Below are 26,479 nucleotides of genomic sequence, written 5' to 3'. Positions count from 1 at the left end.
CTCTTTTTTGTTATTTTTGTCCGTGGGTTTTCTTTATTCATTTGTATGTTAGGGTATTAACCTTTCAGTGGTCATACACATTGCAGATATTTCCCCAATCCGTTTGCCTTTGCTTATGATATCTTTTGTCATATGAAAAATTTGTTTTCCTTTATGCCTTATGGGTAAACTGCCTTGCATAAAAGGTCTTTCATAGCTCAAAGTTATATAAATGTTCTTTTGACTCTTTTCTAACATTTATTTCTCACATTTAGAATGTAATGTCTACAATTCATTTTTATACGTGGTATAAGGTTTAACTTTATATATGTCTCTATATGTCCATATCATTGGTCATATATTGTACATAGATACATGTATACATAGATTTATTTCTAGATTTTCATTTGTGTTTTCTGTTGTATTTGTTGATTGCTGTCATACCAAAATCTTTTAAAGTGGGTTTCTGCCTACATTACAGATTTTCTTAAAGAGTACATATTGTTAAATTATTTTATTTTCTCCGCTAGGCAGGAATTTTTAGTATGAATGCTTGTGAAGAAGGCTTTGCTACTGGTGGCAGAGATGGCTGTATTCGCCTTTGGGATTTAACTTTTAAACCGATTACTGTGATTGATCTCAGGGAAACAGACCAGGGATACAAAGGTAACAACAAATGTGTCACTACTAGACAAATTCTAAATGTACCAAGGATTGTCTGTTTCTTTTAGTAAATATAAATGTAGGTTTTATAAATATAAATGATATTTAAATTTGCCCGTTCCTACTGTATAGATTTAATTGATCTCCTTTTATTGAAGAGGAGAGTTTGCCTGAAGACAGTCTAGGTTTACTATTATGACAGGGATTCTTGTATATGTCTAATGCTTATTAAAATGGGATTTACAGAGAGATGGGATAAGGGCTTGCTTAGGTAACCTTGGATTTTGAAAACATTTATCTGTTAGAATGCTAAATATAACTATTTAGCAAACTGTTGAAAATAAAACGTGTTGAGGGTTGAGGAAAGTTTTGTTCAATTGGGAGATTTTTTCTTCTTTAGGGACTTAAAAAATTGATATATTAAAACAGTCTTTCACAATAAAAATAAAAGTTTTATTCACTAGCGCGGTACTTAGGATTGGAAGTTGCAGAAGTCTATGGTTAAGCCTTATTTCAGTCAACTTACCAGGTGGGTAACCTTGGGCTACATATTTAATCTCCTCCATAAGTGAGAATAAGACTGTCTCCTAGGATTAAATGAGCTAATTTAATATATATATATAAAATGTTTAGAAGACTGTCTGGCACATAATAATCATCTAGTAAATGTTAACTGTTATACTATTTTCATTCGTTTTGTTGAGCATTATTGTACCTTAGTGTTTGCAAAATAATTTGACACTTTGTCCTATTTGACCTTTACAAGAACATTGTAAAGTTCACAGTATCTTTATGTTGGCCACATGATACAGATGAGAAAGTAGAGAAACACTAGCTTTCCTAAGGTTATAAAAGGGATTGTGGAATATACAGAAAAAGTAGAAGTGTCTCTTTTAATGCTTTGGTGAACAGATGGAAGAAATGAAATATAGACACATGAAAAGTCAGATTATTATACTGAGAAAAATAGTACAATTACTTTGTCGTTCCTGCTTAATTAATTTTGAGATGGCTGAAGAAGTGGTCAGACTATGGAGTTGTCTATGAGGAAGAAGAACGTATGTCTTGAAGAATGGATAGAAATTAGGCATATAGGAAGAGGGAACTATCATTACAGATAGCAAACAAAATGGATAATTGAAGACAATGTGTAGATCAAAGACGTGGAGATTTCTTTTGTCTTACATCTAAGGGATAAAAGGTACAAAAATTAAATTGATTTAGCAGATCGGCATTATGTTATTACAGCACTGATCTTAAATACAATTTACTTTTGACTAGGTTTGTCTGTGAGGAGTGTTTGTTGGCGAGGTGACCACATTCTAGTTGGAACACAGGACAGTGAAATTTTCGAAATTGTGGTGCATGAAAGGAATAAACCTTTCCTAATTATGCAAGGGCATTGTGAAGGTGAACTTTGGGCACTTGCTGTTCATCCTACAAAACCTTTGGCTGTGACTGGAAGTGATGATCGTTCAGTCAGGTAAGCAGATCATAGCATAATTGCATAGGCTGGAATTTTTCCTTAGAAAAACATAAAAACTTCATAAAAATACTTTGATTTAAATATTAACAGCTTACAGTATACAACTGAACATAATTGGTATTTAATAGAATAAACAACTTACAAGATTTCTTTTCTCTTGATAACGTAAGTTGAAGATTGTTCCATATCAACATGTTCACAGATATCTCTGTCTTTTTAATAGTCATATAATATCCCACTGCATGGATATACTGTAATTTATTCAACTAAACTATTTTTTTTAATTAAAATATAGTTGACATATAGTATTACGTTAGTTTCAGGTGTATAACATAATGATTCAACAATTATATACTTTACAAAATGCTGACCGCAATGAGTATAGTTATCATCTGTCATCACCAAAGTTATTACAATATTGGCTATACTCCTTATGCTGTTCTTTTCATCTTGTGACTTATTTTATAACTGAAAGTTTGTACCTCTTAATCTCCTTCCCCTACTTTTCCCATTTCTCCATCCTCCGCCACTCTGACAACCACGTTTGTTCTCTGTATTTATGAATCTGGGTTTTTTTTGTTTGTTTTTTAGATTACATATATAAGAGAAATCATATGGTATTTGCTTTTCCTGACTTAATTTGACTTAGCTTAATATCTTCTAGGTCCATTCATGTTGTTGGAAATGGCAAGATTTCATTCTTTTTTTATGGCCAATTCCATTTTGTATATATACCATACCTTGTTTATCCATTAATCTATTTTTTTTCTTTCCAAGATTTTATTTAAATTCCAGTTAGTTAACGTGTAGTACTGGTTTCAGGAGTAGAATTTAGTGATTCATCACTTACATATAACACCCACTGCTCATCACAACAATTGTCCTCCTTTATCCATCAACCATTTAGCCCATTGCGCTACGGACCACCTACCCCCAACCAGCCAACCCTCAGTTTGTACTCTATAGTTAAGAGTCTCTTAGGGTTTGTCTCCCTCTCTTCCCCCCTTCCACCTCCCCTATGTTCATCTGTCTTGCTTCTTAAATTCCACATATGAGTGAAATCATATTGTATTTGTCTTTCTCTAACTAACTTATTTCACTTAGCATAATATACTTTAGTTCTATCCATATCATTGCAAATGGCAAGATTTTATTCTTTTTGATGGGCTGAATAATATTCCAGAGAGTGTGTGTGTGTTTGTGTGTGTGTGTGTGTGTGTACGCACACACACGCGTGTGTATACATCTCCTCTTCTTTAGCCATTCATCAGTGGACATTTGGGCTCTTTCTATAATTTGGCCATTGTTGATAGTGCTGCTATAAACATTGGGGTGCATGTACCTCTTTGAATCAGTATGTTTGTATCCCTTGGGTAAATTCCTAGTAGTTCAGTTGCTGGATTGTAGGGTAGTTCTATCTTTAACTTTCTGAGGAACCTCCAGAGCACTGTTGTCCACAGTGTCTGCACCAGTTTGCATTCCCACAGTGTAAGGTTCCCCTTTCTCTGCATCCTTGCCAACATCTGTTGTTTTCTGAGTTGTTAATTTTAGCCATTCTGACTGGTGTGAGGTAGTATTGATTTGTGGTTTGATTTGTATTTCCCTGATGATGAGTGATGTTGAACATTTTTTCATGTGTCTGTTAGTCATTTGAATGCCTTCTTTGGAGAACTGTCTCTTCATGTCTTTTGCCCATTTCTTCACTGGATTTTTTTTTTTTTTTTGAGTGTTGAGTTTGGTAAGTTCTTTATAGATCTGGGATACTAGCCCTTTATCCAATATGTCATTTGGAAATATCTTTTTCCCTGTTGTAGGTTGCCTTTTACTTTTACTGATTGTTTCCTTTGCTTTTCAGAAACTTCTTATCTTGAAGAAGTCCCAACAGTTCATTTTTGCTTTTGTTTCCCTTGCCTATGAAGATGTGTCTAATAAGAAGTAGCTATGGCCAAAGTCAAAGAAGTTGGTGCCTGTGTTCTCCTCTAGGATTTTGATGGTTTCCTTTCACACATTTAGGTCTTTCACCATCTTGAGTTTGTTTTGTGAATGGTATAAAAAAGGGGTTCTGTTTCATTCTTATGCATGTTGCTGTCTAGTTTTCCCAATACCATTTGGAAAAAGACTGACTTTTTTCCATTGGATATTCTTTATTGCCTCATCAAAGATTTGTTGACCATATACTCATGGGTCTATTTCTGTGTTCTCTATTCTGTTCCCTTGATCTATGTGTCTATTTTTGTGCCAGTACCATACTGTCTTTATGATTACAGCTTTGTAATACAGCTTGAAGTCTGGAATAGTGATGCCTCCCACTTTTCTTTTTCAGTATTGATGTAGCTATTCAAGGTTTCTGGTTCCGTACAAATTTTAGAATTATTTGTTCTAGCTTTGTGAAGAACGCTGGTGTTATGTTGATAGGGATTGCATTGAATGCATAGATTGCTTTGGGTAGTATAGACATTTTAACAATATTTGTTCTTCCAATCCATAGCATGGAATGTTTTTCCTTTTCTTTGTGTCTTCAATTTCTTTCATAAGTGTTTCATAAGTGTAGTTTTCAGACTAAAGATCTACCTGTTTGCTTAGGAATATTCTTAGGTATCTTATAGTTTTTGGTACAGTTGTAAATGGGATAGAGGGATGCCTCAGTGGCTCAGTTGGTTAAGTGTCTGACTTCATCTCGGGTCTGGTCTTACAGTTTGTGAGTTCAAGCCCCACATTGGACTCCACGTTGATGGTGTGGAGTCTGCATGGGATTCTCTCTCCCATTCTCTGTCCTTTCCCCACTCGCATGCCCTTTTTTCAAATAACTAATCTTTAAAAAAGTGAATAGGATCAATTCCTTGATTTCTGTTTCTGCTGCTTCGTTACTGGTGTATAGAAATGCAGCAGTTTCTATACGTTGATTTTATATCCTGCGACTCTGCTGAATTCATGTGCCAGTTCTAGCAGTTTTTTGATGGGGTCTTTTGCATTTTCCATGTAGAGTATCATGGCATCTGTGAAGAGTAGAAGTTTGACTTTTTCTTTGCCAATTTTATACATTAGTATGTTGATGAGTACTTAAGATTGTTTCCATATCTTGGCTGTTATAAATAATGCGGCAATGAACATGGGAATATATGTATATTTTTGAATTATTGGTTTTGGTTTTTTGAGTCAGTACCCAGAAGTGCAGTTACTGGCTTATATGGTATTAATGTTAATTTTGGGGGGAACTATCCATATTGCTTCCTTATTGGCTGTACCAATTTACCCTCCCACCAGTAAGACACAAGAGTTCCTTTTGTCCACATCCTCACTAAGACTTGTTATTTCTTGTCGTTAGACACTAGCCATTCTGACAAGGGTGAGGTGATTATGTTGTTGTGGTTTTGATTTGCATTTCCCTGATGATGAGTGATGCTGACCATCTTTCCATGTGTCTGTTGGCCATCGGCAAGTCTTCTCTGGGAAAATGTCTATTTAGGTCTTCTGTCCAGCTTTAAATTGGATTTCTTTTGGTGTTGAGTTATATGAATTCTTTATATTTTTAAAATATTAACCCCTTATTGGATATATCTTTTATAAATATTTCCTCCCATTCAGTAGGTTGCCTTTTTGTTTTGTTGATGGCTTCACTGTGCAAAAGCTTTTTTGATGTAGTTCCAATTGTTTATTTTTTGTTTTTATTTTTGCTTCCCTTGCCTGAGGAGACAGATCCAGAAAAATATTGCTAAGGCTGATGTCCAAGGCCAAATTTACTTCCTGTGTTTTCTTTTCAGAGTTTTATGGTTTCAGGTTTTATATTTGGCCTTTAATACATTTTTAGCTAGTTTTTGTATACGGTAGAAAAAGTGGTCCAGTTCTCAGTAAGTTCATCCAGTCTTCGCTCAAGTCTGGTGAGCATCCTTATGAGCATTAGTTTGAACTCTTTATCAGGTAGATTGCTTTCTTCCATTTTGTTTAGTTCTTTTTCTGAGGTTTTGTCTTAACTCTTTCATTTTGGGACATATTCATCCTTTGTCTCCTCATTTTGTCTGACCTGAGTTTATTTGTGTGTATTAGGTAGTTGAGCTACGTTTCCTGATTTTTCCTGATCTACATAGTGACCTTATGTAGAAGGTGTCCTTTGGGGCCCAGTAGTGCAGTCCCTCCCAGTCACCAGACCCAGACCCAGAAGTGTCCCCTGTGTGCACCCTGTTATTGTGATTGGGCCACAGTTGATCTGGGAATGCTGTTTGGGTGGGGCTGTCTCCCCTTCTCTGATGCAAGAGTCATTTTGGAGGGGTGCTTGTCTGGCCTAGGCTCCCCACCAGGCGTGGCAGGGTGGTTGTCACTTTGGGGAGACATCAGCCCTGGCTGAGGCTGCTCACCAGGAATGGTGGAGTAGGAGTCACTTCATCGGGGCACCTACAGGAGCAGGTAAGTTGGGTGAGGTGAGTCCACAGGGGAACCCTGCTGCAGGGCGAGGGGTGCTAGCAAGATAGATACAGAGTATCAGACTGAAGGAGAGCAAGAAGATGGTACTCGCTAGCGCTTCTATTCCCAGAGAAAGCTTCTACAGATTCCTGCCCCTCCAGCACGCACCCTAAAATTAGTCAGTAAATCTCTTTCAGATATAAATAAACCCCGGTGCTTTTCAAACTGCTACTTCTGTGCTGGGTCTCTGACCAAGTGATGAAGTGTGCTGGTCCCTTGCAGAGCAAAGTCTTAATTCCCTGTAGCCATCTGACTGTCCTGGAGTAAAGTCTTGCTGATTTTCAAAGCTGCTGGAATTAAGCCCCACTTACTTTCAAAGCCAGATGTTATAGGAACTCATCTTTCTACCACACATACCAAGGGCCTGGGGTACTTGATGTGGGGCTTGGTCCCCTTGGTCCTCAGGGTGGATCTCTGTACCTGGAATATCCCTCCTGCTTGTAGTTTGTTGTGCTGGGGGTGTGGTACCCGACTATGTCTCTGCTACCCCTACCATTCCCGTTTTGACTGCTACTTTATGTCTTTAGCTATAGTTAATCTGTCCTGTTAATCTTCAGGTTATCTTCAGAGTGAATTGTATTCCATGTAGCTGTTGCCTCCATGTATACATGTGAGGAGGTAAGCTTAGGACCCTTCTATTCTACCATCTTCCTAGTCCATGACTGATGAGAATTTAGGTTCTTCCAGTTTTGTGCTATTAAATACAGTGCTTGCAATGAATGTCCTTTTACGTATGCTATTTTGTACATGTGTAAACATGCATATCTCTGTGGAACTTCTTAGTGTTCAAATGATGTATGCATTTTAAATTTTGATAGATAATGTCTTATATAGAGGCAATAACCATTTATATACCTGTGTATACAATAAACAGAAGAGAGAATGTATTAAAATACAGTGAGTGTGCAAGTTAGCCAAATCCAGAATGTGGGGAGCTCTGGAAGGCAAATACTTAGTTTCTTCAATAACTTAAGAATAAAAAAGGAGGAGGGAGGAAGGAAGCTACAGAAAAAGACTTAAAGGACATATCAACAACTGTAGTATATGGACCTTCCTTGGAGCCTAACTCTAAGGACCCAAAGGAATGCTGTGTGAAAACGTATGTATATAACCGTATATATGCCATATAACGTATGGCAGTGCCTGTTTTCCCATACCCATGGCAGCACTAATTATCCCAAAAGGTATGAAATGATCTTTTGTTATGTTGTGAAAACACTCATTTCTCTCATTTTGAGAGGTGTTGAGTATGTTTACTTATGTTTAGAGGACATTTGTATTTCCTTTTCTCTGACCTGTCTGTTCAAGTTCGTTGCCTATTTTCTATTAGCTCATTGGTTTTTCTCCAATTACTTTAAAATATCTCACATCTGTCTATATTTTAAAGAAATTAGCAGGTGGTCTAATGATAGTGGTTCTCAAAGTGTGGTTCTTGGACTAGCAGCATCAATATTCCTTATAAGAAATGCAAATTCTCATGTCTTAACCAGGACCTGATATCAGAAATTTGTGGTTTAACTTGGGGTGCCTGGTTGTCGATATGTCCTTTAAATCTTTTTCTGTAGCTTCCTTCCTCCCTCCCCCTTTTTATTCTTAAGTTATTTGTTGAAGAAACTAAGTATTCACCTTCCAGAGCTCCCCACATTCTGGATTTGGCCAACTTGCACACTCACTATATTTTAATACATTCTCTCTTCCCTTTATTGTATAAACTGATAAGTAGGTCTAGAGATTTGATGAGATGCAGTTACAAATTTTAACCAAGAATATTTCCTAGATGGTAACATGTATCCCTGTTTGGTGGTATCTAATGTGTATTCTCTTTTTTAAATCATTTTAGCAGCCATTGATGGTTATTATCTACTTCACTGTTTCTCAACCTTTTTTGAATTGTTTTCCTAATGAGAATTTTTAGATATTTTTTCCCCAGATTATACCCCCTTCATGTGAAATTTTAACACCACAAAAAAGTACATCTCTGTTTTTGTATTTTGGCCCATTAGAGAGCCACAAACCATTATACTATTTAAAATTTTCATTCCTAAGGACTAATTTTTAGCCCCCTTGGGAACCTTCTTACACTCTTGGTGGGAATGCAAACTGGTGCAGCCACTGTAGAAAACAGTATGGCATTTCCTCAAAAAGTTAAAAATAGAACTACCCTATGACCCAGCAATTGTACTACTAGGTATTTATCCAAAGGATACAAAAATACTGATTTGAGGGGACACATGCACTCCAATGTCTGTAGCAGCACTATCAACAATAGGCAAATTATGGAAAGAGCCAAAATGTTCATCTGATAAATGGATAGAGAAGATATGGTATATACGCAAACGTGCGTGTGCGCACACCAATGTTATTCAGCTATCAAAAGGAATGAAATCTTGCCATTTGCAATGATGTGGGTGGAGCTAGAATGCATTATGTGAAGCAAAACAAGTCAGAGAAAGACAAATACCATATGATTTCACTCATGTGGAATTTAAGAAAAAAAACAGATGAACATAGAGGAAGGAGGAAAAAAGGGAAAAAAGAGAGGGAGGCAAACCATAAGAGACTCTTAACTATAGAGAACAAACTGAGGGTTGCTGGAGGGGAGGTGGGCAGAGGATGGGCAGAGGATGCCAGTGCTTGGGTATAATTTGTACAAGAAAACAGGAAAGTGCTTAATTCTTTCTCATTTACTAGTTTATTTTTTTTTTTTTTTTAATTTTTTTTTTTTTCAACGTTTATTCATCTTTGGGACAGAGAGAGACAGAGCATGAACGGGGGAGGGGCAGAGAGAGAGGGAGACACAGAATCGGAAACAGGCTCCAGGCTCTGAGCCATCAGCCCAGAGCCCGACGCGGGGCTCGAACTCACGGACCGCGAGATCATGACCTGGGTGAAGTCGGACGCTTAACCGACTGCGCCACCCAGGCGCCCCTCATTTACTAGTTTAAAACATTGTTGGTTCCCTGGAATCCTTTGTGTAATCTATTCACATTTCTTATCATTTTTTGTAGGATTGTAGATTATTTCCTCCTTTATAGTTAGCAGTTTTTTATGTTATAGATATTAACTGTTTCTGATGTAAGTTGAAAATAATTTTCACCAATTTGTTACTTGCTGTTTACTTTGCTTAGGTTTTTTGCCACACAAATGTTTTTTTTTTTTTTTTGTTATTTTATGAACTGAACAATATTTTCTTTTATGATTTCTGAGTTTTCTACCATCGAGAAATCTGCAAAGTTAAAAAAGTTTTCAGTATATGCTTCTGTGTTTTAATGGCTTTATTTTGTATGTTTAACTGCTAACCTGTGTAAAATTTACTTCAGTATAAGAAATAAAGTGGAATATGCAACCTAATCTTTCTAGATAACAGTGTTAATCCATCCTGTTTTTTACTGTCATTGCGCTACTCAGTTCTCTGTGGATGGGAAATGCCATAGCTCTGTGTCCACCTGGAAATTTAGTGTGGGATTACACTTACCCATGTGCTTTGTTAGGAACTATCTTATAATTCATTTTAGGAGAACTGCTATTACCAGTTGCATAGCTGTTGGAAAAAAGGCAGCTTGTCCTTTAGAAGTAATGGCTCAGTCTTCGGTTTCTGTTTTGTTGGGGAAGTTATTGGGAAGGATCTCTTGCATGGAAAACAACTAAAAATGTTGGTTAAAATGTAAAATCTTCAAGGAATAGTCAAGATATTAAAGAACTATTATCCAAATTGTGAAAGAAAATGGGAATTTAGGAGCACAAGCAGGCCAATGCCACTTTGCCTTGAGGGCATTTGTCTTCCTTTGACTGAACTTGACCTTTGTAGCTTTCTCCTAGGGCATGGGGGCAGATGTCAAGACCCAGGGCCCCTTCATAAAGAATGAAATCTTGCCATTTGCAATGACGTGGATGGAGCTAGAATGTTTTATGCTAAGTGAAATAAGTTAGAGAAAGACAGATCCCGTATGATTTCACTCATATACGGAATTTAAGAAACAAAACATATGAACATAGGGGAAGGGAAGGAAAAATAAGATAAAAACAGGAGGCAAACCATAAGAGGTTCGTAAATACAGAGAATAAACTGAGGGTTGCTGGAGAGGTGGTGGGTAGGGGGATGGGCTAAATGGGTGATGGGCATTAAGGAGGACACTTGTTGGCATGAACACTGGGTGTTATATATAAGGGATGAATCACTAGGTTCTACTCCTGAAACCAATACTACACTGTATGTTAACTAACTTGAGTTTAAATAAATACATTTAAAAAAAGAAAAAGAAAAAAAACCTCAAGGCACACCCATGGAGTGTAGGCCAGCATACTCTGCTAAAACACCTCTGAAAAAATATCCCCTGTAATTTGTGTGGGAATAGAGATCTTGTTTCAAGTTTTGATAGCACAGGAAGAGTAGTATAAAGCTGCTTGATGATGTTATTCAAACAACATTAGTTATTGTCAAAATAACTTTACCATGGTATAAGTTTTACATATAATTGCTGCTTTTACATTGTAACTTTAGATTGAATTCATTAAGAAACAGCATCAAATCTTCAGTGAAAGCTAATTTCCAAAGCTGTTAAGTTTTTATAATAGTAATTGAGGGCATTTCTGGTTCTGAAAAATTTCATTCTAGACTCTGAGATCAAAATAGCATAATAATACTTTACCACTGTTAATTAAGCCCTTAACTGCTGTGTGGTACAGCAAGTCAGGATTTTGAGCTTCTGTTCCTGACAAACTTCAGAACTATTGGTTCAAAACATGATTCAGTTTTTTTTGTTGTTGTTTTGTTTGCAAAATACTTGCTAAAGAATAATATAGTGAGGGGTGCCTGGGTGGCCCAGGTTGCTCAGTTGAGCATCTGACTTTTGGTTTGGTGATTCTCACGACATGGGATCAAGCCATGCCTCCAGCTCCGCACTCAAAGCACAGAGCCAGCTTGGGATATTCTCTCTCTCTCTCTCTCTCAAAATAAATAAGCTTAAAAAAAAAAAACAGTGAATAATTGTAGGCTTTTTGAACAAAACCTTACATTTTTATAGGCTTTGTAAGTTTGCCACGGCTATTTTTTTCTATCCGTGTTTTTCAGCCCCATCTAATGCCACTTTACATTGTATTGGTTTAGTTCTTTTTCACTTACGTCTTTGAAAACATTCTAGCGTGTAGTTGTTCCACACCGACTTGCGACAGAAACTAATTTTTCATTGCTTCAAACTTGGCATTGACTCTTCAAATAAATAACTGAGTAGTATTGTTAACATCTGTTGACTCACCAGAATTCAGGGAAACCACTGAACATTGTTTGTCTTGTTTTTTAGTTAACTGTTGGTTGTTTTTCCAACACCTTCAACTCTTTGAGAAACTCTTCTGACCTAAAAGCTAATAACCTTAAATTTATTTTCTCTGGACACATTTCTTTAGCCACTGCAATTTAAAATAATATAATTAATCCATTACCAAGAAACAGCTTTCCTTGTTTGGCTAACAAGCCACTTAGAAACTTAACTTTTGTTGACATCACATTTTAATTTTTAAATTTGAATTTTTCTAATCATTGCTTTCCTGTGAGTCAAAGATATCGTGATGAGTACTTAGTCCAGTAATGTTAATCTGTATTTGTGTTTTTTTAGAGCAGCTATAGTGTTATTGCATAATACAGTGCTGTACCATCTAAATCAGTAACGATATAATTCATGCTCCACTGTGCCTTAAAAATGCAACCTGTGAAGTTCACTTTTCTCTTTTTTTTCTTGTTTTGACACAATGGGATATGTGATTAATACACCTAGCACTGAAATTCTGTCAGCTTGTAACTCTGTCACTGCAATTTGTAGTGCATGGAAGGGGCAGTACAAAGTGATATGAACGTCACATACCATCTGCCGTTCCTTTGGCAACAACTCCACTCTGCCTCTACAGTATGAAAGCAACCATGTAAACAAAAAGTGTGGCTGTGTTTCCATGAAACTGGATTTACAGACACTGAAATTTGAATTTCCTAGAATTCTCTCACATCTCAAAACGTTGTCATTTAAAATTTTTGTCCCAACCATTTAAAAATGTAAAAACCATTCTTACCTTTCCAGACTGTACAAAAACAGACAGTGGTCCCGGTTTGGCCCACAGGCTGTGGTTTGCTGACCCTTGTGGTAAAGCATAAAGTCTTTGGTAAATATAATTGTTATTGAAATACTGAAAGTTTTCCTTTGGAATCAGGAAGAAGACAGTGATGTCGACTTTCACCATTATATTTGTCACCATCATATTCAGCTGTAGACTAGAAATCTAGTCAGCACAGTAAGGCTATATCTGTGTAATATATTTATATAAAGATATTTGGTTTGGAATGGAGGAAACAACTGTCATTTGCTGATGTTATGATTATATATGTATAAAATCAAGAAGAAAATGCAGAGAAATTATTGGAATTAAAAAGATAGTTTAACAAATTTCCTAGCTATAAAAGCAATATACAATATCATTTTTCCTATAAAACATCAACAAATAGAATGTTTAAAAAAAAAAAAAAACTGCTCAGGGGAAGAGAAGGCACACACCAGTCTGGCTGTGGCCCCAGCAGTGGGCTGGGGGCAGACATCAGGTCTGACTGCGGCCCTGCCCACCAACGCAAGTTATTCAAGACAGCACAGGGGAAGTGCCCCGCAGTCCCGCACCACTCCAGGGACTATCCAAAATGACGAAACGGAAGAATTCCCCTCAGAAAAACGTCCAGGAAATAACAACAGCTAACGAACTGATCAAAAATGATTTAAACAATATAACAGAAAGTGAATTTAGAATAATAGTCATAAAATTAATCGCTGGGCTTGAAAACAGTATAAGGACAGCAGAGAATCTCTTGCTACAGAGATCAAGGGACTAAGGAGCAGCCAAGAGGAGCTAAAAAATGCGATCAATGAACTGCAAAATAAAATGGAGACAACTATGGCTCTGATTGAAGAGGCAGAGGAGAGAATAGGTGAACTAGAAGATAAAATTATGGACAAAGAAGAAGCTGAGAAAAAGATTAAAAAATCCAGGAGTATGAGGGGAAAATTAGAGAACTAAGTGATGCACTAAAGAGAAATAATCTATGCATAATTGGTATTCCAGAGGAGGAAGAGAGAGGGAAAGGTGCTGAAGGTGTACTTGAAGAAATAATAGCTGAGAACTTCCCGGATCTGGGGAAGGAAAAAGGCATTGAAATCCAAGAGGCACAGAGAACTCCCTTCAGACGTAACTTGAATCGATCTTCTGCACGACATATCATAGTGAAACTGGCAAAATACAAGGATAAAGACAAAATTCCGAAAGCAGCTAGAGATAAACGTGCTCTAACATAAAGGGAGACCTATAAGACTCGTGACTGATTTCTCTACTGAAACTTGGCAAGCCAGAAAGGAATGGCAGGAGATCTTCAATGTGATGAACAGAAAAAATATGCAGCCGAGAATCCTTTATCCAGCAAGTCTGTCATTTAGAATAGAAGGAGAGATAAAGTTCTTCCCAAACAAAAACTGAAGGAATTCGTCACCACTAAACCAGCCCTACAAGAGATCCTAAGGGGCAATCCTGTGAGACAAAGTACCAGAGTCATAGCTACAAGCATGAAACCTACAGACATCACAATGACTCTAAACCCATATCTTTCTGTAATAACACTGAATGTAAATGGACTAAATGAGCCAACCAAAAGACATAGAGTATCAGAATGGATAAAAAAACAAGACCCATCTATTTGCTGTCTACTAGAGACTCATTTTAGACCTGAGGACACCTTCAGATTGAGAGTGAGGGGATGGAGAACTATTTATCATGCCACTGGAAGTCAAAAGAAAGCTGGAGTAGCCATACTTATATCAGACAAACTAGACTTTAAATCAAAGGCTGTAACGAGAGATGAAGAAGGGCATTATATAATAATCACAGGGTCTATGCATCAGGAAGAGCTAACAATTATAAATGTCTATGCGCCGAATACCGGAGCCCCCAAATATATAAAACAATTACTCACAAACATAAGCAACCTTATTGATAAGAATGTGGTAATTTCAGGGGACTTTAACACTCCACTTACAGAAATGGATAGATCATCTAGACACACGGTCACTAAAGAAACAAGGGCCCTGAATGATACATTGGATCAGATGGACTTGACAGACATAGTTAGAACTCTGCATCCCAAAGCAACAGAATATACTTTCTTCTCGAGTGCACATGGAACATTCTCCAAGATAGATCACATACTGGATCACAAAACAGCCCTTCATAAGTATAAAAGAATTGAAATCATACCATGCATACTTTCAGACCACAACACTATGAAGCTTGAAATCAACCACAGAAAACCTCCAAAAGCATGGAGGTTAAAGAACACCCTACTAAAGAATGAATGGGTCAACCAGGCAATTAGAGAAGAAATTAAAAAATATATGGAAACAAATGAAAATGAAAATACAACAATCCAAACGCTTTGGGACGCAGCGAAGGCAGTCCTGAGAGGAAAATACATTGCAATCCAGGCCTATCTCAAGAAGCAAGAAAATCCCAAATACAAAATCTAACAGCACACCTAAAGGAAATAGAAGCAGAACAGCAAAGGCAGCCTAAACCCAGCAGAAGAAGAGAAATAATAAAGATCAGAGCAGAAATAAACAATATAGAATCTAAAAAAACTGTAGAGCAGATCAACGAAACCAAGAGTTGGTTTTTTAAAAAAATAAACAAGGGGCGCCTGGGTGGCGCAGTCGGTTAAGCGTCCAACTTCAGCCAGGTCACGATCTCGCGGTCCGTGAGTTCGAGCCCCGCGTTGGGCTCTGGGCTGATGGCTCAGAGCCTGGAGCCTGTTTCCGATTCTGTGTCTCCCTCTCTCTCTGCCCCTCCCCCATTCATGCTCTGTCTCTCTCTGTCCCAAAAATAAATGTTGAAAAAAAAAATAAAAAATAAACAAAATTGATAAATCTCTAGCCAGGCTTCTCAAAAAGAAAAGGGAGATGACCCAACTAGATAAAATCATGAATGAAAATGGAATTATTACAACCAATCCCTCAGAGATACAAGCAATTATCAGGTAATACTATGAAAAATTATATGCCAACAAACTGGACAACCTGGAAGAAATGGACAAATTCCTAAACACCCACACGCTTCCAAAACTCAATCAGGAGGAAATAGAAAGCTTGAACAGACCCATAACCAGGAAAGAAATTGGATCAGTCATCAAAAATCTCCCAACAAATAAGAGTCCAGGACCAGATGGCTTCCCCGGGGAGTTCTACCAGACGTTTAAAGCAGAGATAATACCTATCCTTCTCAAGCTATTCCAAAAAAAAAAAGGGAAGGAAAACTCCCAGACTCATTCTATGAGGCCAGTATTACTTTGATTCCTAAGCCAGACAGAGACCCAGTAAAAAAAGAGAACTACAGGCCAATATCCCTGATGAATATGGATGCAAAAATTCTCAATAAGATACTAGCAAACCGAATTCAACAGCATATAAAAAGAAATATTCACCATGATCAAGTGGGATTCATTCCTCGGATGCAGGGCTGGTTCAACATTTGCAAATCATTCAATGTGATACATCACGTTAATAAAAGAAAAGATGAGAACCATATGATCCTGTCAATCGATGCAGAAAAGGCCTTTGATAAAATTCGGCAACGTTTCTTAATAAAAACCCTCGAGAAAGTCGGGATAGAAGGAACATACCTAAAGATCATAAAAGCCATTTATGAAAATCCCACAGCTAACATCATCCTCAATGGGGAAAAACTGAGAGCTTTTTCCCTGAGATCAGGAACACGACAGGGATGTCCACTGTCACCGCTGTTGTTTAACATAGTGTTGGAAGTTCTAGCATCCGCAATCAGACAACAAAAGGGAATCAAAGGCATCAAAATTGGCAAAGATGAAGTCAAGCTTTCCCTTTTTGCAGATGACATATTATACGTGGAAAATCCGATAGACCCCACCAGAAGTCTGCTAGAACTGATACATGAATTTAGCAAAGTTGCAGGATACAAAATCAATGTACAGAAATCAGTTGCATTCTTATACACTAATAATGAAGCAACAGAAAGACAAAGAAACTGATCCCATTCACAATTGCACCAAGAAGCATAAAATACCTAGGAATAAATCTAACCAAAGATGTACAAGATCTGTATGCTGAAAACTATAGAAAGCTTATGAAGGAAATTGAAGAAGATATAAAGAAATGGAAAAACATTCCATGCTCATGGTTTGGAAGAATAAATATTGTCAAAATGTCAATACTACCCAAAGCTATCTACACATTCAATGCAATCCCAATCAAAATTGCAGCAGCATTCTTCTCGAAACTAGAACAAGCAATCCTAAAATTCATATGGAACCACAAAAGGCCCCGAATAGCCAAAGTAATTTTGAAGAAGAAGACTAAAGCAGGAGGCATCACAATCCCAGACTTTAGCCTCTACTACAAAGCTGTCATCATCAAGACAGCATGGTACTGGCACAAAAACAGACACTTAGAACAATGGAATAGAATAGAAACCCCAGAACTAGACCCACAAACATATGGCCAACTAATCTTTGACAAAGCAGGAAAGAACATCCAATGGAAAAAAGACAGTCTCTTTAACAAATGGTGCTGGGAGAAGTGGACAGCAACATGCAGAAGAATGAAACTAGACCACTTTCTTACACCATTCACAAAAATAAGCTCAAAATGGATAAAGGACCTGAATGTGAGACAGGAAACCATCAAAACCCTAGAGGAGAAAGCAGGAAAAGACCTCTCTGACCTCAGCCGTAGCAATTTCTTACTTGACACATCCCCAAAGGCAAGGGAATTAAAAGCAAAAATGAACTACTGGGACTTCATGAAGATAAAAAGCTTCTGCACAGCAAAGGAAACAACCAACAAAACTGAAAGGCAACCAACGGAATGGGAAAAGATATTTGCAAATGACATATAGGACAAAGGGCTAGTATTCAAAATCTATAAAGAGCTCACCAAACTCCACACCCGAAAAACAAATAACCCAGTGAAGAAATGGGCAGAAAACATGAATAGACACTTCTCTAAAGAAGACATCCGGATGGCCAACAGGCACATGAAAAGAGGCTCAACGTCGCTCCTCATCAGGGAAATACAAATCAAAAACCACACTCAGGTATCACCTCACGCCAGTCAGAGTGGCCAAAATGAACAAATCAGGAGACTATAGGTGCTGGCGAGGATGTGGAGAAACGGGAACCCTCTTGCACTGTTGGTGGGAATGCAAATTGGTGCAGCCACTCTGGAAAACAGTGTGGAGGTTCCTCAAAAAATTAAAAATAGACCTACCCTATGACCCAGCAATACAACTGCTAGGAATTTACCCAAGGGATACAGGAGTACTGATGCATAGGAGCACTTGTACCCCAATGTTTATAGCAGCACTCTCAACAATAGCCAAATTATGGAAAGAGCCTAAATGTCCATCAACCGATGAATGGATAAAGAAATTGTGGTGTATATACACAATGGAGTAGTACGTGGCAATGAGAAAGCATGAAATATGGCCCTTTCTAGCAACATGGATGGAACTGGAGAGTGTTATGCTAAGTGAAATAAGCCATACAGAGAAAGACAGATACCATATGGTTTCACTCTTATGTGGATCCTGAGAAACTTAACAGAAACCCATGGGGGAGGGGAAGGAAAAAAAAAAAAAGGTTAGAGTGGAAGAGAGCCAAAGCATAAGAGACTCTTAAAAACTGAGAACAAACTGAAGGTTGATGGGGGGTGGGAGGAAGGGGAGGGTGGGTGATGGGTATTGAGGAGGGCACGTTTTGGGATGAGCACTGGGTGTTGTATGGAAACCAATTTGACAATAAACTTCATATATTGAAAAAAAAAAAAAACCACTGCTCTAAAAACACTTTAAAAATCTAGTTTTGCTGATCTTTTCCTAACCTCTTGGGGTAGATTTCTGTTCATTAAATTGTAGCATTTGTTTTTACAATATCTGTATTTACAGTTCCTCCTAAGTACTATTTCAGCTGAATCCCACAAGTATTTATATGAAACATTTTATTATAACTTGAAAATATTAACTAATTTTCATTTGTATTTTTTCTTTGTCCTTTAGGTTATTTAGAAGTATAATTCTTAATTTTTCAAACAGTGGCATTTTCTACTTACCCATTATAGATTTCTAACATTAGCATCTGGAACAGACTCTGAATTTGCATAGTCTTAAATGTTACTCTTAAGTTTAAAGACTATAGGGACGCCTGGGTGGCTCAGTCGGTTAAGTGGCTGACTTCGGCTGGATCATGATCTCGCAGTTTGTGAGTTCGAGCCCTGTGTCGGGCTCTGTGCAGACAGTTCGGAGCCTGGAGCCTGCTTCGGATTGTGTGTCTCCCTCTCTCTCTGCTGCTCCCCTGCTCATGCTCTATTTCTCTCTGTCTCTCAAAAATAAATGTTTAAAAAAAATTTTAAGACTATATATATAGTATATACCATATACTGCTATACCACACGCATGCACGCACCCCTTATATATACCATATGTATGTATGTGTATATGTATATATACATGTGTGGGTGTGTGTATCCCCTTTGATCAGAGTAGAAATCATCTACCTAAAATGAATGATTGGAAAAACTTGATGTCATTACAATTGGAATTCTTATCTTTTAAAATATGAACAGTATTCCTATTTTCATAAATAAGATCTCCTTCTGACAAAGCAAAGTGTTAAAATTCTAGATTCATATTACTTTCTTAAAATGAGATGATTATTTTAATCAAAATCTTTTCATAGAGTTTTTTTAAGCACACAGTGGTTAATTACTCTTTTAATTAAATGTTACAGGATATGGAGTCTAATAGATCATGCACTAATAGCAAGGTGTAATATGGAAGAACCAATTCGTTGTGCAGCTGTAAATGTAGATGGAATCCATCTTGCCCTTGGAATGAAGGATGGCTCATTCACTGTACTTAGAGTAAGGTATGATATTGGAGTAGAAATAAAAACAGTAAATTTTTTTAAGTGAGACTATATAATACTCATTGTTTTTACCCATTTCCTTTCCTCCCTCCCTTCTTATTAATATATATACACATACACACATATATATCAGATATTACTTTTATTGAATATTAAGTATATTAATAAAAATGGCTTTGTCAGAAAGTGGTTAACTCAAAAACCTTGGTTTTAGGGGTTAAGAATGTTTAGTGAATTAATGGCTAAAATTTTGAGCTACAAATTTGGGTTTTGACTTCCATTCCTTGGTAGTATTGATTTTCAGTAATGATCCTCTGCCATTACTGGTGGGTGGGGGGTAGCCTTGGGGCAGTTAAAAATGGGTGAAATGTTTTTTGTTATTTGTAGCTTTATTCTTTGAAAAAAAATGCCTACTTTTTTTTTGTTTGCATCATTAGAAAAGTTGAAAGAATTTGTTAAAGCAGTTAACATCCTGTGTTGAATTGTAGTTATGGTGCATTCAACTGAATTCTATATAGCTATTAAAAACTTTGCTGTAGATCCATGTGTGTTCATAAGCATATATACTTACAGAATCCTTCTCCTTAGCCTAGTGAGTGGTAGGACCACCTTTTTAGTTGCCCAGTCCAGAAATCATTAATTCATTTCTCTCTTTTGCCTCCCTTGTGTAGTTAATCACAGAGTTCTGGAGAATCTACTTCCTGAGTAGTCTTCAAATTAATCTGCTTCCTCCCATTCTCACCATTGTACTCTTGTATGGGCTTCCGCAATCTCCTAACTGGATTGGTGCGATAGTGTCTCAGCAGGTCTCCTTACCTCCTGTTTTGCTTCTTTCAAGACTTTTTCTTATTCACTCTTCAGTTCACTATTTTGAAACACATTTGTTTGCAGTCCTCCTCTTCCTAAAATACGATAAAAGCTTAGCACTGTCCTTAAGTGGAAGTTCATAATCCTTAACATAACCAGTAGTGCCCATCTCCAGCCTGTTTCTTTCTACCTCAGTCTCTTTCTTTCAACTGTATAAAACATCTTTTGCTTCTTCAGGTACCTCGTGTTCTCTTGTACTTCTGTTTCTTTTTTCTTTTTCTTTCTTTCTTTTTTTTTTTTTTTTTTGTACTTCTCCGTTTCTCTAGACACTGACTCTTTTCTGGGACAGATTTTTACAATGAGATATGGTAAGATTTTTCTCTTGTACTACTTTTTAAATTGTGATAAAATATGTGTAATATAAAATTTACCATCTTAACCATATTTCAAAATTCAATGGCATTAAGTACATTTACATTGTTTTGCAACCAAGAATTTGAGATGCTTGGAAAATGTCTAAGAGTTCCTCTTGTTTAGCTTGTATGCATTAAAAATAGTGATTATTTGGGGCGCCTGGGTGGCGCAGTCGGTTAAGCGTCCGACTTCAGCCAGGTCACGATCTCACGGTCCGTGAGTTCGAGCCCCGCGTCAGGCTCTGGGCTGATGGCTCAGAGCCTGGAGCCTGTTTCCGATTCTGTGTCTCCCTCTCTCTCTGCCCCTCCCCTGTTCATGCTCTGTCTCTCTCTGTCCCAAAAATAAATAAACGTTGAAAAAAAAATAGTGATTATTTTTGTTAATTTTACATTTATTTCACCTTTCAATTATTTGCAAGTAACTGGGTGAATAAATTCTTATTTCTAATAAGTCAGTGTTTAAGCAACTGAGTCCAACATTGCTGACAGGATCACTGGAGTGGTGATTATGACTGCTGCATGCCTTTGTAGTTTAACCACAAAACTTTAACTCAATATTCTTTTTTTTTTTTTTTACTTTCTATAATTTATTTATTTTTATAATTTACATCCAAGTTAGTTAGTACATGGTGCAACAGTGATTTCAGAAGTAGATTCCTTAAGCCCCTTACCCATTTAGCCCATTCCCCCCCACAACCCCTCCAGCAACTCTCATTTTGTTCTCTAAGAGTCTCTTATGTTTTGTCCCCGTCCCTGTTTTTATATTATTTTTGTTTTTTACTATTTTGCTTCCCTTCCCTTATGTTCATCTGTTTTGTATCTTAAAAGTCTTTGTATGAGTGAAGTCATATGTCTTTTTCTAATTTCGCTTAGCATAATACCTTCTAGTCCCATCCACGTAGTTGCAAATGGCAAGATTTCATTCTTTTTGATTGCTGAGTAATACTCCATTGTATATATATACCACATCATCTTTATCCATTCATCCATTGATGGACATTTGAGCTCTTTCCATACTTTGGCTATTGTTGTAACTCAATATTCTTAATCCTAAATTCACCTGGTCACTGTTTCTTCTTGGTTTGTGGTATATATTCTCTATACCATAAAGCAAAATTCATAAGTGTAGCTGTACTAACGTACCCTCATATTATGACTGGAGGAATATTGAATAGATTTGAATCTAACGCACTGGTTATTATTACTATTTTTTTTTTCAGTAGGCTCCAGGCCCAGCATGGAGCCCAGTGTGGGGCTTGAACTCACGACCCTGAGATCAAAACCTGAGCTGAGATCGAGAGTTGGATGCGTTTAACCAACTGAGCCATCCAAGGTTCCCCCTAATACACTGATCCTTTTTTATTTAAAAAAAATTTTTTATTAGAGAACGAACAGCTGCATGAGAGCATGTGCACAAGAGTGCGTGGGCGAATAGGGGAGAGGGGCAGAGGGGAAGAGAGAGAATCTTAAGCAGGCTCTATGCCCAGCATGGAGCCCCATGCAAGGTTTGATCCCATGACCCTGGGATCATGACCTGAGCTGAAATCAAGAGTCGAATGCTCAACCAACTGAGCCGTGCAGGCACCCCCACACTGATTCTTAAATTGAGGTACAAGGTGATGTGCCAGCACAAAGTTACATAACTTCTAGACCATCTCTTCCTTGTGATAAAAACTGTTACCAATTTTATATTAAAATAAACATTAATATCGTGGAATTAAATGAAAAAAGTGCAAATATTTTTAAAATTAGAAGATATATACATGTAAAACTTTGACTTATGGTGGGCTGCATGGTGTGATGCACAGCAGACTCCTCAGAGGCACTCATTCATTCTCATGAATAGTTAGGAAGACTTTAGAGGAAGAGCTTGATAAGCACAGTTAACAAATTTCCTGGGAGATAGAATAAAGTTTCTTGCAGGGTATGGAGTAGGCTTTGGTTGTAAAAACATTGTCATTTTAGATTCTACCAGTGGCTAGCCATTTGTCTCTTTCTGACCATGTCACTACCACATTAAGTCAACTTTAAAAGGATTAGGATAGGGGTTGCCTGGGTAGTTCAGTCGGTTAAGTGTACAACTCTTGATTTTGGCTCAGGTCACCATCTCATGGTTTGTGGGATCGAGTCCCCAGTCTGGCTCTGCACTGACAGCACAGAGCCTGCTTGGGATTCTCTCTCTCTCTCTCTCTCTCTCTCTCTCTCTCTGTCTCTCTCTCTTTCTCTCTCTCTTTCTTTCTCTCTTTCTCTCTTTCTGTCTCTCCCCTGCTCATGCTGACACACTCTCTTTTCTCTTTCTCACAAAATAAATAAAATAAACTTTAAAAAAGAAAAAAAAGAAAAAAGCTTTTGCTAACATTACCCTGTCTCTAAGGCCAGGAAACATCAGTCTTCATCTAGGTTGATACTCAGCAGTATTTGGCCCCCTTAACCACCCCCTCCTTTTCAAAACATCCTCTTCCCAGACTTTGAATGTTAATTCTCTTTCTCTTTTCAGCCTACTTCTCCTGCTTCCATTTTCTTTATAGGCTCATTATCTTCTGCCTACCAGTAGGTATTGGAGGACATCAAAGTTCATGCCTAGGCTTGTTGTTCTTCTTACTGTGTTTTCTCCCTTAGATAGTCTTATCCTGCCCCAGTTTCAGTTTCCAGCCGTAGCCTGATGGTTCCAAATATGTTCCAAGTTCTCACTCTCATCTCTCCTCTGAACTCCAGCTGTGTATTTCCAGTTGTTTATTTAACATCACTTGGATGTCTCAGAGGCATCTGCAATACAGCGTGTCCCAAACTAAAACTCAGTTATAAGGCATCATTGAAAAAATTGTTTAACTTTACTGGTTGAAATGGTCGTTAATTGGGAAGAATTTGTACTGTATTAAAAAAGCTCGAAGAGGTTAAAATAAAAATAATTAGTGGTGCCTTTATAAAGATATACATTCAAGTGTCTTACTGAATACAAATCAATTCCTCTTTTCCTTATTTCTTGAATGTAATTTTGCACATTTGTCTGATTATAAAAATTTATTTGAAAATCAGTGTTTGTAATTAAGCATTTTTCATAAACTCAGTATTTCCAAGGAACTTCATCATAAAAATCTGTGATTTTATTTCCTTTATTGTATGAAAATTTAGTATGAATCTTTAAACTACCTTAAAGTAATTAAAAAACTAAAATTCAGCATTTTCTTCTACTTCCAGCATATTTGGTCCTCTTATATTTCTGTTCAACAAAGTAATTGTTCCTGAATTAATATTTGTATCATTTATGTTTGTTTTATAATTTATAAATACTTGATATAGCCTCATAGTCATTTTAGACACATTTGAAAACTGAACTGATTCTCAAATGACTTGTTTTCATGTGGTCTCATTTTTTCTTTACAGAGATATGACCGAAGTTGTACATATTAAAGACAGGAAGGAGGCAATTCATGAGTTAAAATATTCCCCAGATGGAACTTACCTTGCTGTTGGATGCAATGACAGTTCAGTTGATATCTATGGCGTTGCGCAACGTTATAAAAAGTTTGGGGAATGTGTTGGGTCGCTTAGTTTCATCACTCATCTTGACTGGTCCTCAGATAGTAGATATTTACAGACAAATGATGGAAATGGTAAAAGACTTTTTTATAGGATGCCAGGTAAAAGTTTCTAAGTTTCTAATAAATTAATATTATTATTTATGGATTTTTAGTACCTGTAAAATATTTTAGAATTTGACGAGAAATAGAGTATAAAATACATTTGATTACAGGAAATTAAAGAAGATCTGAGCTCATGTTTCAGGCATTATGATCTTTTCCATCAGGCTGCCCTATTGAAATCTTTTTGGTTCTTCATTAAAACTTCTTTGCTTGGAGGATCTAAAACCTACTTGATGTTGAATTCTGTGCTATGTGAGGAGTATTTGGTAAAGTCCTACTCTGTGTTAGAAAGTCAAAGTGCCATTTTTATGGGTGGAAGTAATTAAATATAATTGCTAACAATGCCTGACCATAAATTGTTTGGGTTGTTTTTGTGGTTACCTCAAATAAATTTTGTAAATATCCATTCTATAGCTAAAACCCTAAATTTGAGAGAGTTTCCACCAAAGATTTGTAAAAGAATTAGAGCAACCATCAAAATGTTATCTCTCAGTACCTCAGTTAGTTGGATGCTTAATGAATTAGTCACTATTTTCCAACAACTTATTTAATAAAACTAGCTGCATAATTAATGCCTCTCCCTAAAAGTTTTTTTATTACCAATGTGTGTGTAATTAGGACCAAATCCTAACGCCCTGATCCCTAATATAAATGTATTACTCCCTGGCCATCCTTCCTTCATGGTCCTTCAGTTTTCTTTTTTTCTCTCAACCATGTATATTCTTAGGTTTCTCATTTAAAAGCTGATTTGCCACTTTCTTACAGCTTTTACTTGTTCTTCTGACTTACAGTGTTGTGACTAATCTGGCATGATTTTAGTAGGATTAATGTTTATTCTCCACTTGAGTGAACCTGCTAAGCTACATCAGAATCAAATCTGTGTGTCTCTAATTTGGGTAGTGGCTTTTTAAATAATTTCCTTTCGTTTAGTTTTCTTCTCTCCTTACCGTATTCACCTACCTATTCATGCTACTCTCCTTTAACTGTATGCGAAGAAATTTTGGAGTTTACCATGTTATCAGTATAATTTATGCTTGAGAAAAAATAAAATGAAATAACTTCTTAAATTAAGACTATTATTTATTTTTAGGAGGAAAAGAAGTGACAAACAAAGAAGAAATAAAAGGTGTTCATTGGGCTTCATGGACATGTGTTTCAGGCCTTGAAGTAAATGGAATTTGGCCCAAGTATTCAGATATCAATGATATAAATTCAGTAGATGGAAATTATATTGGCCAAGTTTTAGTTACAGCTGATGACTATGGAATTATAAAATTATTCCGATATCCTTGTTTAAGAAAAGGTATTTTTTCTTTCAAAATACTATTAAGTAGCTCGTCTGTTATAAAAGACTTTTAGGAGCACCTGGGTGGCTTAGTCAGTTAAGCATATGACTCTCAGTTCGTCTCAGGTCATGATTCATGGTCCTGTGAGTTCGAGCTTTGTGTCAGGCTCTGCGCTGACAGTGAGGAAGCTGCTTGGGATTCTCTCTCCCTCACTCACACTGTCTGTCTGTCTCTCTCAAAACAAATAAATTAATTAGAAAAATTGTTTTAAGTAAAAGACTTTTAAGTTCTTGTAGAAAATTAGTCGAGATAAAAGGGTTTATATTTTTTTAAATATGTATACTAATTGGTGAAGGGTTGCATGAAAATGAACAGAATTAGCTACATTTATTTTGCTAATTTAAAAATTGTTTGTTACTGTTATTTTGGACGTGAAATTTTTATTAGAAGATTATTTTTGAACTCACATTAAGAATTTACTAATACTTTACCTCTTTTTAAAGAATCATTTTCTCTCCACTCCCAGAATTATTTGATAGAGTCAGACTATACAATGATAGACACACTTTTCTTATTTCTAATTATCTTTAATCATTTAACTTGTTAAACATGTATCTTTTAGAAGACATTTTTTCTCATGGCTTTTTCTCAAGAATCTCTCAGGTCATAATTTGGAACCTGTTGGTTTCTTGGTTGGTTTTCATGCACAGGTGTGTTTTTGTTTAAATCCTTAACATATATTGTTTTGGCATTTATATACTTTGTGTAAACAG

General features: G+C 36.7%; 1 protein-coding gene across 11 annotated transcripts in view; it reads left to right on the top strand.

The window, feature by feature from the left end:
• The window catches only part of EML5 (EMAP like 5), a 179,400-nt gene that overhangs the window by 42,435 nt on the left and 110,486 nt on the right, over positions 1 to 26,479 (top strand). For 9 of the 11 annotated variants that reach the window (XM_045451797.1, XM_045451796.1, XM_045451795.1 and 6 more), the window contains 5 exons: positions 510 to 645; positions 1,924 to 2,125; positions 19,419 to 19,556; positions 24,161 to 24,417; positions 25,511 to 25,723. In XM_045451797.1, coding sequence (XP_045307753.1) covers positions 510 to 645; positions 1,924 to 2,125; positions 19,419 to 19,556; positions 24,161 to 24,417; positions 25,511 to 25,723 — 946 coding nt within the window. The remainder of the gene's footprint in view (positions 1 to 509; positions 646 to 1,923; positions 2,126 to 19,418; positions 19,557 to 24,160; positions 24,418 to 25,510; positions 25,724 to 26,479) is intronic. The other 2 variants (XM_045451801.1, XM_045451798.1) reach the window with 2 other exon arrangements.

Source organism: Leopardus geoffroyi, chromosome B3 (genome assembly GCF_018350155.1).
Source record: "Leopardus geoffroyi isolate Oge1 chromosome B3, O.geoffroyi_Oge1_pat1.0, whole genome shotgun sequence".
In the NCBI taxonomy this organism is placed as follows: Eukaryota; Metazoa; Chordata; class Mammalia; order Carnivora; family Felidae; genus Leopardus; species Leopardus geoffroyi.
The sequence above is the reverse complement of the archived record's forward strand: the minus strand, read 5'-3'. Positions and strand labels throughout refer to the sequence as shown.